This window comes from Mizuhopecten yessoensis, unplaced genomic scaffold (assembly GCF_002113885.1).
Source record: "Mizuhopecten yessoensis strain PY_sf001 unplaced genomic scaffold, ASM211388v2 scaffold9685, whole genome shotgun sequence".
NCBI classification, from domain to species: domain Eukaryota; kingdom Metazoa; phylum Mollusca; class Bivalvia; order Pectinida; family Pectinidae; genus Mizuhopecten; species Mizuhopecten yessoensis.
The window spans coordinates 1,125,700-1,140,854 of NW_018408171.1; the positions used below are offsets into that span (position 1 = coordinate 1,125,700).

The 15,155-nt window shown below is 40.9% G+C and overlaps 1 protein-coding gene across 6 annotated transcripts in view; it reads left to right on the plus strand.

The window, feature by feature from the left end:
* LOC110458665 (neuronal membrane glycoprotein M6-b-like) overlaps window positions 1–15,155 on the plus strand; it is a 115,065-nt gene that overhangs the window by 57,462 nt on the left and 42,448 nt on the right. Inside the window, exon 1 of one of the 6 annotated variants that reach the window (XM_021510487.1) lies at window positions 1,203–1,521. The exons of the other annotated variants lie outside the window; for them this stretch is intronic. Within the exon in view, the coding sequence (XP_021366162.1) occupies window positions 1,470–1,521 (52 nt within the window). The 5' untranslated portion in view covers window positions 1,203–1,469. Of the gene's footprint in view, window positions 1–1,202; window positions 1,522–15,155 lie in introns of those variants that run through there. 6 annotated transcript variants of the gene reach the window in all.

Below are 15,155 nucleotides of genomic sequence, written 5' to 3' on the forward strand. Positions count from 1 at the left end.
TATAACATAGACACATCAGTCTTTGTGTCTGTCTTCTGTCTGTATTTATAACATAGACACATCAGTCTTTGTGTCTGTCTTCTGTCTGTATTTATAACATAGACACATCAGCCTTTGTGCCTGTCTTCTGTCTGTATCTATAACATAGACACATCAGTCTTTGTGTCTGTCCTCTTTCTGTATTTATAACATAGACACATCAGCCTTTGTGTCTGTCTTCTGTCTATATCTATAACATAGCCACATCAGACTTTGTGTCTGTCTTCTGTCTGTATTTATAACATAGACACATCAGCCTTTGTGTCTGTCTTCTGTCTGTATCTATAACATAGACACATCAGCCTTTGTGTCTGTCCTCTGTCTGTATTCATAACACATCAGACCTTGCATCTGTCTGTCTCTCTTTTCCCATTTGTTGTTAGCCTCTCTCTATCGAGTAATGGAGAAAAACAAATGGGGAGTTTAATGCTTCGCATGACTTTGTTTGGATAATCAACTTCGGGTGATTTTTTGAACGCACAATGCACATTGAGTATAAGCCGATGATCGATAATATCATGATTTCATCAAATCCTGACGCCAAATGAAGCTGCTAATTCGTCCATACGTATACAATTCGTACATTGCCCTCGGTTTCCGTTCCACTTACATACCTACCGATTAGGTGGAACCGGATGGCAAATTAATCACCTATCTCACCTGGGAAATCTGTAGTCGGCGCGTACCGCCAAACTGCCAAAGGCTCGGAATCTGTTACCTGTATAGGATGTATATGTATCCAGCCTCTTAATTGTACGTTAGATACATACTGCCTGTAGCAAAAGAAGTTTTTATGTACAAACTATGTTACACGCTGAATAACGGCACAGTCGGTAAACAAGTTAAGCGACAACTCTGATGGTCGTTTTGGGAAGCCAAGCTCCGCCTTTTATAGAATCGCTATAAAGTACTCGTCGCGGACTGTTATAGTTTACACAGCGTTGTAAATATGTAGCTACATCTACTTGCTGTGCTAACGTCCTGCCCAAGAAAGATCATCATGCAAACAGCCTATAAATCCGATATCGAGTTCCATTTCAACATTTGTGTGTTGCATACTGGGACATCGGGTCTCGTCCGGAACGTGAAACGCTACACTCGATAGTACCTACGTAATGTTGGAATCGGGGACATTGACATTTATCAGAATATTATTCGCTGGTAAAATGTCTCGTCTTAAACGTCTGTATGTCTTCCCTACGTAAGTGATACACGCTAGCTTGTCACACTATACCTACAGATGACGTACACACATTTGCATGTCTCACCTCATCTTCAACGGCAATACAGATATATATATGCATATCAAACGGGCACGCGTACATGTGTCACCTCCTTGAGAAATGTAGACTTGGGGCAGTACATTTAAAGTTACGCCAGTTTACCCTCCTCACCTGCCGAGATTCTCAAGGATTATACTCGACCTCACAATGGTGGTCAACAATCGATACACGTTCACCCAGATCCAGCAGCCGAAGACAGGTATGTCCTTTATACAGGTTAATGATTAGATATACGTTTTGAAGGTCGCATATTTGAATTCTCTCGGTTAGACACGATTATATCATATTCAAATGATATTTAAACATGTTACTTTTCACAATTAGTTCTATACTCACAATGTTTATGTTTAAAATTTAACAAACAAAAAGGCTTAGTTGGATTACTTAAATAGCAGTAACGGTAACGATGTCCGACCAAAGGGAACACTATATAGATGGTATAGTGGACGACAGGCAAAACCTGTAAAAATCTCCATATTTCATTCTGCATATTTAATGCTGTAGCAATTTTCTGGCAAATATCAAATATGTATATCATAATCTGAAATATATGTTAAAGGACGTTTTTATTAATTGTGTTTAAAAGTAATGAGTTATAACTCCGAAGGCGGTAACGGTTCTAGGTGACAGATATAACACTGTGCTGCACTGGCCACATCTACGCATACCAAGTATCCGCCGTGCATACGAATACACCAGCACACAGAGTTCACATAACAACTATATATTGTTTGAGAGCCTCATTAAAATTTTAAATGGACTGTTCTGAATAATTAATTACCATCTTCACTGTATAACGTGTATAGGTATTTCAATACCGATACATAGTGTATACGTAAAATCCTACCGGACTTTTCCCGTTTCAATGTCCCCATTCTTTCCACGACCAGCCGCTGTAGCTAGGTAGCCGTGAGAACAGATACCTGTATGTGGAATGTAGCCTTATAAACGTCGGGAGCTGTGACAAGTTTACCTGTAGTTTATATATAATTCATACAGTATAACAATGGCTATGGTAAACGTGCTTACTCGATTGTAACTCACGCCCTGAGAACCACGTGCTTACTCGATTGTAACTCACGCCATGAGAACCCTCACTAGCATTCCCTCCAACTTCACTGGTACCTGAGGCACCTGAGTTAACGCGGTTCACTGCAAAACTTAAAATTGTAAACTTCTTAAGTTTTTGACAAATTATACAAAATATTACCTCGTCGTGTGCCCTTCATCTGTTTACTGACCGTGATAACGAGGGGAGGTAACTCTATGACAACAAAGTTTTCTTAATTCCCTATCTATAAAAATCTTGAGCATTCTGCAATGCCGTCACGATACGTTTATTTAGACCTCTTGAGTTCACGTAGGCCTGAATTCATCATTGTTAGAATAACACCTGTAATTATTAATGTCTCTTTATGTGTATATAATGTTAAAACTGTAATAGTTTTAGCTGTTTGAGACTGATTCAGACTGAAAGTGACATTGCAAAGTAGAAAAGTAACGTAATTAACGAAATCACGTGAAAAATGGTCAGTCATGGTCGTATGACTGACCTAGGTTCACAGGGTATAAGTATGGGAATTAAATGTAATTATGAACCACATGGTTGCTAAGTTATACAACAATTTCTATCGAACTTTGTTTGATAGGGAGAGGTTTGTCCCACGCGTTGTTTTAACTGCTAATCCGGTCCGTTATACACCATATGCTACTTGTCCCGATACATGATTTCTCCCTTAATTCAAATTCATTGAGACCCGATACGATCAAATATTACAAAATTAGCAAACAAATTTAACAGTTAGTGTCATTTTACACACAGAGTGGCGGATGTTCAGTGTTTACTTCCCCGTATTATCACACGTTAACAGTCTATGGAGAACATTATGTGAGATTTTAAGTAACCGTTACAGCCGTAGCATGCTGATGGCCGTTAGCGATCCTCCACGCCGGGGAGGAAATCCTGATATTACGTAATGTGACAGTTCAATATGCAGCGGTTCAGCGACACTGATAACGTATCTTACCGTACAGGAATCACGCGCTTTTATACCTTTTTAATATATGCATTCATCAATCAATTATACACGCGCGTTAACTAGTTTATCTTGGGGTTTATTTCGCCTATCTTTGGTTTATTTTGAGCAGATGGTTTCTATGTGTTCGCCCCGTGTCAATATCGCGAATTTTATGGTACATTTCGTGACATAAAAAGTAGGATTAAAACAAAAGACCTGTTCAGTAGACATCAGACATGCCTATTTAACTTTGATGTATTGATATTTCAATTCAGTCGTATGTAATATTTAATCAACCACGTGCATTATCTATCACAAAGGCGATGGCCTGCTCTAAAAGTCGCAAGCTACAGAAACAGAAGTAATTAAATGTTCAATGAATACTAATATTTGATTTTAATAAGTTGTTCAATCTGAGTTCAGACAAGCTAGAAAACTCAGACAGGTTAGAGTGGGTTCACACAGGGCAGGTTAATGAGAGTTTAGACAGGTAAGTGAGAGCTTAAACATGTTAATGAGAGTTTAGACTAATTAAAGAGAATTTAGACAGGTTACCCAGACAGATTGCAGTGGGCTCAGACAGGTAAATGGGGTTTATACAGGTACATGAGAGTTCAGGCAAGAGTGTGTTCAGACAGATTACACTGGGCTAAGACAGGTTAGTGGGGATTTAGACAGGTAAATGAGAGTTCAGGCAGGTTAGAGTGTGCTCAGGCAGATTGTAGTTGGCTAAGAAAGGTAAGTGGGAGTTTAGACAGGTTAATGAGAGTTCAGGCAGGTTTGAGTGGGCTCAGACAGGTAAGTGGGAGCTTAAACAGGTTAATGAAAGTTAGGCAGGTTAGAGTGGGCTCAGACAGGTAAGTTGGAGTTTAGACAGGTTAATAAGAGTTCAGGCAGGCTAGAGAGGGCTCAGACAAGTAGAGTGATTTCACACAGGTTTGTCTAGTTACATTAACGCATTTTTGCTTCCTAAATGTAAAAAGGAAAGCTAATCGTTTCAATAAGCTGCACGAGGAAACGTATTGTCGACGAAGCTATCGTGTCGCAATTACCATATCTCATTTAAAGTGCAAGCAATGTGATATACTGAAAACGAAATCAAGTACCACTTAATTCTGATTTTATTTCATGTATTGACATTCGTACTAGTAAATGCACGGCCGTTATTACACATATTTGTCATTAGATACACCCATTTTACAAGGATATGGTGCTGTTGATTATTTAAACTTACATCCCCTTCAAACTAAGTGTTGCCTAAATTTTCATTGACGAAACATATCACGCATGGTGTTCCCTAGCAGGAAAGGATACATGTCTAAATATCTAATGTCAAAACAGTTCACCGCAAAATGGACAATGGAAAGTTACAGTATGTATTGCAATACAAAGATGTCGGTTTACATCCTGGTGTTCAGCTTAAAGTCAAAACATATCAACTATCATTTCATCCCTTACTGTTATTATATACGTATTTAGTAAGTGTTACACACAGGGAGTGTCTACACACGGATCAACCTTCACACTGTCACAGGTGACGGTTTGGTGTTTAAAGCCCGACCTTCACTGTCAAACGGAGGTCTCCTGGTTTATATAAAGCGATTTAAAACCTTTGTGGTGAATTTCAGATGGGTCGCTTGTACAATAAGAAGCTAATAATATACAGTACAAAGCATATCATCAACGTTTACACAGCACTAGTAATAGTTTTCTAAGCCTGGCGGTTTATCGTGTATGCATTCTAAAACGTTGGATGTGAATCTATTTTGTCAGAAAATCTATCGTAATTTCACCCAAACAATATACAATAATAGGTTACCTTCCACAGTTATGCCCCGTCTAATATCACTTAAAACCCGCGTGTTTAGTACTGCTGCAACTCGGATTGCTGTTTGTAATTATACACAATTTTGACCATATGGCTAACGAGGAAATCGACTAATCTTTGCGGATTGTTTTTGTATTTTTTGCCAACAACAATTTACCAGCTAATTCAGTTATATTATGACGGAATTGGTGTGTGTTTGTACGGCCGAGTGTTGTGGTCATGGGTATTGATTCCTTATCATACTGGTTTAGTTATATTATAGACTGTATCGCGTAACCTTAATTCAATACATCTATTTGTGACAGAGGACAAAGGGATCATATCTGCTGAAATCAAATTGTGGGAAAACTTGAATAGCAAATTGCGATTTACTTATGAATAAATATAATTCCTTTTTGAATTTACATTTAAATGGAATTAATTAGAAAAGACGGCACCTATAATAGACGGTTGTAATTAAAATAAACTTGTGTTAGTCTAGTTCGTGCGTACTCGTGTGATTTGTAAGAAATAACATGACATATATAACCTCGAAGTGTTAGTGTCATGTGTATGAGAAGACATTTCCAGTTACGTTACAAAGTCGTAAACGTGCATTTAAACACACATAATTGTGCATACTCTCTCCCGTCTCAGCGAGGCGACCTCACCGTCCACAATTACTGGGTACGTGACCCGCAGTTGTTGGGGTATTTTTCCCGAATGATACATTCTCCGTCACTCATGTGTGTCCATGGTGTAGGTGTAATAGGTTTGTAACAAGATTAATGACGTATGCACACTGGGTATGTTTATCATATGTCATCCGTGACGACTTGGGTTACTGCTTTTCGTTTTTATGGACTCCTTTCCGTGTGAGTTTACCCAGAAAATTGTTGTTAAATAAACATGTTTGTCACATAGCAGACCTGATATGACTTTTGGTTACATAGACGGTCTCTATTGTTTTGCTTGGTACTGCATTTTGAATATGCATATTCATTAATGTAAACAGTGCCATGACGATAACAGAATTGCGGGTATTTTCTAGGTAAATATGGAACAACGGTTAATTGAAAACATTTCATTCTCAGAACATTAACACAACCAGTCACAAAAAAAGGTTTTATTTATGAATAAGCAGACGACAAAATGTATTATACCAAACCGACCGATCTAGATAACCCCGCCTCCATTTCAATGTATCGATCCGCCCTTCTCTCTGACTAGGTTCTCCAGAAAGGCTGGTGCGGCGGCCGAGAAACGCCAGCTTCTCCGAAACAGGAGCATTCCGGAACACAACGCCGAATTCACTGGCAGCAGCGTCTCGTTATAAACTATTGTCATAAGCAGGGTTAAAATATTCATGCGTTTGGTTGAGCGAGAAGCGAGTGATCTTGGGTTTCCATGACTGAAACCAATACTTGAGTTAATGGGAAATTTCTGTTGTGGTTTTGGTGGGGTCCATTAAATGGGGTTGGTTCTGGCGCTAATGAAACTTCTTCAAACGTCGCCGGTCTTCCTGATGGACACAAGGGAACCGTAAACACAAATAAACCATTTGGCGAATGGTCTTCATCATGCACAGCCATATTTCCCAATGCTCATGTTTCATTTTCGGACACGCAATTTTCTTGTTTATGTAGGTGTCAATAACTTATATCTGTTGGATGTTTATACGTTAACGAACGGAAGTAAATCTACATATTTACCCTATTTACTGTTTGAACAATAAAGCTAAAATGTCAGCAGAGGAATAAAGGCTGTTACTTTAATAAATTTCCTAAATCGATTATTAAAGCTAACCGGAAGAGCATTCGTATGATCTGTGTTTGCGGACCATTTATAAAGGCTGATGATTTTTACATTATAAAGAACTTTGTACGCCCTCTCGGCACTGTCAGACACTGGCTAACAGACTCACATAGCTGCATCAACAAAACAAGGGAAACCAGAAACTCATGTATCGGTCAATTTGTCCTGGAATCTACCACCTGTGAAATGTGTTACCAGAGCACGTGAGAACCGTACCAAGCCACTTGTTCTTGGTGGCGTTCAAAGTCATTCCTGGGGAAGCTTGGATGTTTCGGGTAGGGCCATACATCACTTAACTCTGGGCATTGTTAGATACATCACAGTCTCTGATACGTAACAAACGGAGGATTATACACGATATGTTGTAGATATACTAGACACTATATGTATTGCTGAACCAGTTTAAGGTAAACCACATGTCTCTAGACTTTAACGATGAATCTATTAAAAAAAATATCAATCTCGAAACTTAACAATTGCCTTACACTTAAGTAAATTCACAGAAGGTCAGTAGGTTTATAAAAACGCGGAAATCAATTATCTGAAGAGAAACCCCGTCGATAATTGCTTTGGTCCGATGTTGACGTTTGAGGACGACATTTTAAATAGTTCGGTTAACGGGGACTAACACGGACATCATACACTCTCCACTTGCTCACTTTTGAGTTTAATAGATCATTCGACATTGGTGTCCGTTACATGTGACCATAGCTTCAGACTTCCAGCATCACGCGACTGCGCTCGTAATTGGTATCGACTAATCTTTAATCTTGACAAATGGGCGCTGTGTTATGACCTAATTGCTGACCTCCGAGATTAGTGTAGTGGGAGTTGAGATATATGTGTTTTTGTGGCGAGGGTGGGAAGGAGGGGTGGGAATGGGATATATGTGTTTTTGTGGCGGGGGTGGGAAGGAAGGGTTTGAGTGAATATATGTGTTTGTATTGTTTGACTAGCCGATAACTGCTACAGATGCTTACTAATCAAATTAAACATGAAGAGTTTAAGAGTGAATTAAAACTTGGCAGCCTGCTGGAGTCAGACAGGTACGTCTGTTAAGAGTACACGTGCGTAGGATGCTGAGGCTGTATCTGTGGCTCTGTACCACAGCGTCATTACACACCTGTTCACGTGTTTTTACACGAGCTGAGATGAGCTGGGCTCTTGGTATTGTCTGTATGTGATAAACAGAAACATATACGACAGCTAGTTTTATCAACTTTTGGTTATACAAAATGTACATGTGAATCTGTATAAAAAGACTCGTAAAACCACCAGAGTAATACGAATATCTCTTAAACCCTTATAGATTTGAAAATTAACAAGATCTCTTGTGGTTAACCTTTGTTAAAATGGATATAATAGTTTCCTTATCTATTAGATTCAATATTGACCAGTCGGATCGGATAAATCTGTCATACCATTGAGTGATCAGGAAACACAAATACATATGAGTGTTGGGTGAGGATGGTTCGAGTTGTTAAGGGGTCGCTTGTTCTTCTGTCAACGCAATCCCGGATACCATATTAAAGTGAGAGTATGTTTATATATGTTTAGGGTGTTTGTAGTTGATGGTGGTAGTGTCACCCTTAATACTCTAGTTGTTACGCTCACTTACCTACTCTACAACCCGGTATATGTCATGCCAAAACCGAAGGCTCGACGTGCGCCTCCTTGTGGATGAGACAAGAAGACTAGTTTGATCATTTGATGCTTACCAAAAGAATATCGTGTAAAGGTGAAATTGACTGGCTTTGAAGTCGGATGTTGCTCCTCTGTAATCTTCAAAGGACAGGTATCAGCCTGGCGATTGGTCAGTTTTATTTTACCTGAGACCAATTAGCTAGCCTCCTGCCTTCATTTTCGCTGACATATTCAAGGGTTGCAGAGAACGTACGTGAGCGTATACGTACCCCTGGCGTATCGAGGTTGACACTACCGCCGATCAACTACAAACATAAACATACGTGATGGGTGGTGGTGGCGGCGGTGGGATATCGTAATTGATGGACCAGCGGATGTAAGAATGACTTACTAAAGCTACGTCAGTCTACGTTTACTTGTGATTTAGTTAGCAACCTTCATCTATATACAAATAGATACTCCAAAGATATGTGTCCGTCCATGTATATTGATAACACAGACCTCTCCAGATCAGATTCTGTAAACAATGTTAGCCAGAGGCCGTACACACTTAACTGGTCAAAACATAAATACGTTGATATAAATATACCATTGATTTCGCTCGCTAAGTCTTCTTCCGTCTCAAATGGACGAGATAAGACGCTGATCGATCTAACGGTCAGGAGCGACTTAGCGGTTGCCGTCAGGCTAGAGTATCGGGAAAGTCTACAGTACGAGTATATTTATAGTTGGGCATGTGAGGACAGACTCCGGGCTATCTCAACTACGTGTCAAGAAGATAGAAAGATTTCACATTAAATGCGTGTTTTTCTACAGACAAACATCTTATATCTCGTGTTTCGTACAAATGTAGCTTTTTTGGCGGAAGAAAATCAATTTAGAAAACAGGTTAGCTTTTATCCAAACAGACTTTCTATCGATTGTAAACTATGACTTATATCAAACTCTGTAGAATTTACCAATGGTCGGAATATAACGTGAAAACGAATCAAACTTTGTTTTTATACAAAATTTTTTTTTTCACTTATCGCACATCTGTCTAAAAGAAATATTTTACCTCCCCGTCCCCGCCTACCCTCACATACAGTTTGTTACTATCCAACAGTCGCTTCAGATTCATTGTAATAATTTCCATTCTATGTATACCCATTCCCAGCCCTGAATGCAGAGACTGATGAGCTTCTATATCCCGAGATACTGTTGCTGGGCTAACATAAGCTTCTGTATCCCGGGATACTGTGGCTGGGCTAATGTTTGATTCTGTGTCTCGGGATACTTTGGCTGGGCTAATGTAAGCTTCTGTATCCCGGGATACTGTGGCTGGGCTGATGTAAGCTTCTGTATCCCGGGATACTGTGGCTGAGCTAATGTAAGCTTCTATATCCCGGGAAACTGTGGCTGAGCTAATGTTTGATTCTGTGTCTCGGGATACTTTGGCTGAGCTAATGTAAGCTTCTGTATCCCGGGATACTGTGGCTGGGTTAATGTAAGCTTCTGTATCCCGGGATACTGTGGCTGTGCTGACGTAAGCTACTGTAACCCGGGATACTGTGGCTGGGCTAATGTTTGATTCTGTGTCCCGGGATACTGTTGCTGGGCTAATGTAAGCTTCTGTATCCCGGGATACTTTGGCTGGGCTAATGTATGCTTCTTTATCCCGGGATACTTTGGCTGGGCTAATGTTTGATTCTGTGTCCCGGGATACTGTGGCTGTGCTGACGTAAGCTTCTGTATCCCGGGATACTGTGGCTGGGCTAATGTTTTAGTCTGTATCCCGGGATCCTGTGGCTGGGCAAATGTTTGATTCTGTGTCCCGGGGTACTGTGGCTGGGCTAATGTTTTAGTCTGTATCCCGGGATACTGTGGCAGGGCAAATGTTTGATTCTGTGTCCCGGGATACTGTTGCTGGGCTAATGTAAGCTTCTGTATCCCGGGATACTTTGGCTGGGCTAATGTATGCTTCTTTATCCCGGGATACTTTGGCTGGGCTAATGTTTGATTCTGTGTCCCGGGATACTGTGGCTGGGCTGATGTTTGATTCTGTGTCCCGGGATACTGTGGCTGTGCTGACGTAAGCATCTGTATCCCGGGATACTGTGGCTGGGCTAATGTTTTAGTCTGTATCCCGGGATACTGTGGCTGGGCAAATGTTTGATTCTGTGTCCCGGGATACTGTGGCTGGGCTAACATAAGCTTCTTTATCCCGGGATACTTTGGCTGGGCTGATGTTTGATTCTGTATCCCGGGATACTGTGGCTGGGCTAATGTAAGCTTCTGTATCCCGGGATACTGTGTCTGGGCTTATGTTTGATTCTGTGTCCCGGGATACTTTGGCTGGGCTGATGTTTGATTCTGTGTCCCGGGATACTGTGGCTGGGCTTATGTAAGCTTCTGTATCCCGGGATACTGTGGCTGGGCTAATGTTTGATTCTGTGTCCCGGGATACATTGGCTGGGCTAATGTTTTAGTCTGTATCCCGGGATACTGTGGCTGGGCTAATGTTGTATTCTGTGTCCCGGAATACTGTGGCTGGGCTGATGTAAACTTACATATCCCGGGATACTGTGGCTGGGCTAATGTTAATTTATGTACCCAGGGATAATGTCGCTGGGCTAATTCAAGCTTCTGTATCCTGGGATACTGTTGCTTAGCTAATGCAGGGTTTTGTATCCCAGGATACTGTGGCTGGGCTGATGTAAACTTCTGTATCCGGGATACTGTGGCTGGGTTGATGTAAACTTACATATATCGGGATACTGTGGCTGGGCTGATGTAAACTTCTGTATCCCGGGATACTGTGGCTTGGGTACTAAAGGCTTCTGCATCCCAGGATGCAATGGCTGTTCAGATATAGGCCTTTGTATGTATCGATTTTCTCTTTCTCCATTTCCCTTCTGTATGTCTTTTCAAACTCATTCTATCTAACAGTTATAAGCCATCTAAGCTGTTTTACAATGCCCTAAACTGAAATCACGCTGCCTCATCCGTCTTCCTCTGTACGCTTAAACGACGATATAAGTTGCTTGCATTTAGAGGCGTTTTAGTTCTATTTTCGTCCTCGTCTGGTGCTAAAAGTAATCAGATGAACAATGTATTTGACCCTATTCTGCCTTATCGATTTTCCTATTCAAAACAAACGTGCAGTTTGCCGGAGTTTGCTGTGCGGGTTCTGGAGCACAGCGCATCGACGATGCATAACAAATACATTGAGAGCCAACAGAGTGTGTTACAAGTGATTGCATTGGCCCCACACCGTGTCACCTGATGTTGTTGCTATGGGACGATACATGTAAATAAATATGGCGGGCGTCATCAAAACAAAAATGTAATCAAGGTCACCGACTGATCAGCCACATATATTTTATGGCTACACACCCGATAACATCGGCAACAAGTACAAACTGAAGTAAGATCAATATAAAAAATATCTCTGATAAAAAACGCAACATGATATTGTGTTCATGTGAGGGTTTCTCTGACACTGGTAAATATATGAACATGGAACTGCAGAACTGCACGGTACCTTGTGTAGCTGACAGGGGCCATGTCTTCAGCAGGTCATAGACGTCGTATAATGACACAGTAATTAAGGATACAGGGGAAAGCCTTGGGTGAACATTGGAAAAAGGCAGTTATAGTTGCTGTTCTTATAACGAAAGAAGTAAATTCCCTTTACCGATGTAAGCTTTGGGTCAAATAGAACAAAATACAACACTTCTGTCATATTAATTAAGGGTTAAGGTTTAGTTAATACTGATCTATTATATTTGCGTATGAATTAATAAGCATAGGTAAAAACTACTTATTATATAAGGTTTCTGCGTACACTGTAATGTAATTTGTTTTGTAGTGATGTATTTCTAACAGGAAACGATTAGTTCAACTTCTATCCATTTGACTAATTAGAAGACACGTGTTATATGTGTCTTTGGTATAATTGTTTTTCAAATTTCGTAATATTTGCCGAACATGTGCAATTATTGGCAATAAGATAACATGGCATTTTATCACCTAGCTAATATAACACTGAGGTCAAGTTAACACAATTCCATCTACTAGAGGTACTTACTCTGCTTTAAAGTAATCAGAACGCGACTTCATGGCTTACCGAACAGGAATTGGGTATCTGTACAAGTTGTTATAACAGTGAGTCCGGGTATTTATAATTGCATACCAACTAATTACACCGAATCTTCATTACCAGGAAACTGACATTTCATTTGCCTCCTTAACAATGGCTGCTAGTCTGTACAGTCCCTGACGTCAACAGGTGTGAAACATGCTCACGTTTGGGACGTAGGGCATGATAATTGCTCCTTTAACAAGTCCATTGAAGTACCAGTATGTTACTTGTAAGGGTATTTATGTAGAAATTCCCTGGTGAGCAAGTAACCTTTCGTCAAATCTTTAATACTCTTGGATTCCATGGGTAATATGTTAAAATCTTTGAACAAACAAAAACAGATTTCTGAAAAATCACAGTTTTCATAGTTTGTTTTTGGCATAAGGGTTTGGTGTGTTAAACAACTCGATCCTTGTCTATAACATAGAAATTAGACTGGAATAAACAAGGTTGGGTATCCCACGTTACGTCATTAACCACGTGGCGAAACACGTTCTCTTTTAAAAGCACGGGGTCGACACGTGTTCTCTGTGTTAACAACTTGTGTGTCGACACGTTTTCTTTGGTGAACAACATGGCGTACACACGTTTTCTGGGTTAACAACATGGCGTACACACGTTTTCTGGGTTAACAACAAGGCGTACACATGTTCTCTTGGTTAACAACAAGGCGTACACATGCTCTCTTGGTTAACAACATGGCGTACACACGTTTTCTGGGTTAACAACAAGCCGTACACACGTTTTCTGGGTTAACAACATGGCGTACACATTTTCTCTGGGATAACAATCAGGCGTACACATGGTCTCTGTGTTAACAACATGGCGTACACACGGTGTCTGGGTTAACAACAAGGCGTAGACACGATTTCTGGGTTAACAACAAGGCGTACACATGTTCTCTTGGTTAACAACAAGGCGTACACATGTTCTCTTGGTTAACAACTTGTGTGTCGACACGTTTTCTTTGGTGAACAACATGGTGTACACATGTTCTCTTGGTTAACAACATGGCGTACACATGTTCTCTGGGATAACAATCAGGCGTACACATGTTCTCTGTGTTAACAACAAGGCGTACACATGTTCTCTGGGTTAACAACATGACGTACACACGTTCTCTGGGATAACAATCAGGCGTACACATGTTCTCTGTGTTAACAACATGGCGTACACACGTTCTCTGGGTTAACAGCATGGGGTCCACACGTTCTCTGGGTTAACAACATGGCGTACATCCGTTCTCTGGGTTAACAACATGGCGTACATACGTTCTCTGGGTTAACAACAAGGCGTACACATGCTCTCTAGGTTAACAACATGACGTGCACATGTTCTCTGTGTTAACAACATGGCGTACACAAGTTCTCTGGGTTAACAACAAGGCGTGCACACGTTCTCTGGGTAAACAGCATGGCGTACACATGTTCTCTGTGTTAACAACATGGCGTACACACGTTCTCTGTGTTAACAACATGACGTACACACGTTCTCTGTGTTAACAACAAGGCGTGCACACGTTCTCTTGGTTAACAACATGACGTACACACGTTCTCTGGGTTAACAACATGGCGTACACACGTTTTCTGTGTTAACAACAAGGCGTACACACGTTCTCTGTGTTAACAACATGGCGTACACACGTTCCCTGGGATAAACACATGACGTTCACATGTTCTCTGGGTTAACAACATGACGTACACACGTTCTCTGGGAAAACAACATGGCGTACACATGCTCTCTGGGTTAACAACATGACGTACACACGTTCTCTGGGATAACAACAAGGCGTACACACGTTCTCTGGGCTAACAACATGGCGTACACACGTTCTCTGGGCTAACAACATGGCGTACACATGCTCTCTGTGTTAACAACATCGCATACACACTTTCTCTGGGTTAACAACAAGGCGTACACATGCTCTCTGGGTTAACAACATGACTTGCACATGTTCTCTATGTTAACAACATGGCGTACACAAGTTCTCTGGGTTAACAACAAGGCGTGCACACGTTCTCTGGGTAAACAACATGGCGTACACATGCTCTCTGTGTTAACAACATGGCGTACACACGTTCTCTGTGTTAACAACATGGCGTACACACTTTCTCTGGGTTAACAACATGGCGTACACATGCTCTCTGGGTTAACAACATGACGTGCACATGTTCTCTGTGTTAACAACATGGCGTACACAAGTTTTCTGGGTTAACAACAAGGCGTGCACACGTTCTCTGGGTTAACAACATGACGTACACACGTTCTCTAGGTTAACAACATGGCGTACACACGTTCTCTGTGTTAACAACATGGCGGACACACGTTCTCTGGGTTAACAACATGGCGTACACACGTTCTCTGGGATAAACAACATGACGTTCACATGTTATCTGGGTTAACAACATGACGTACACACATTCTCT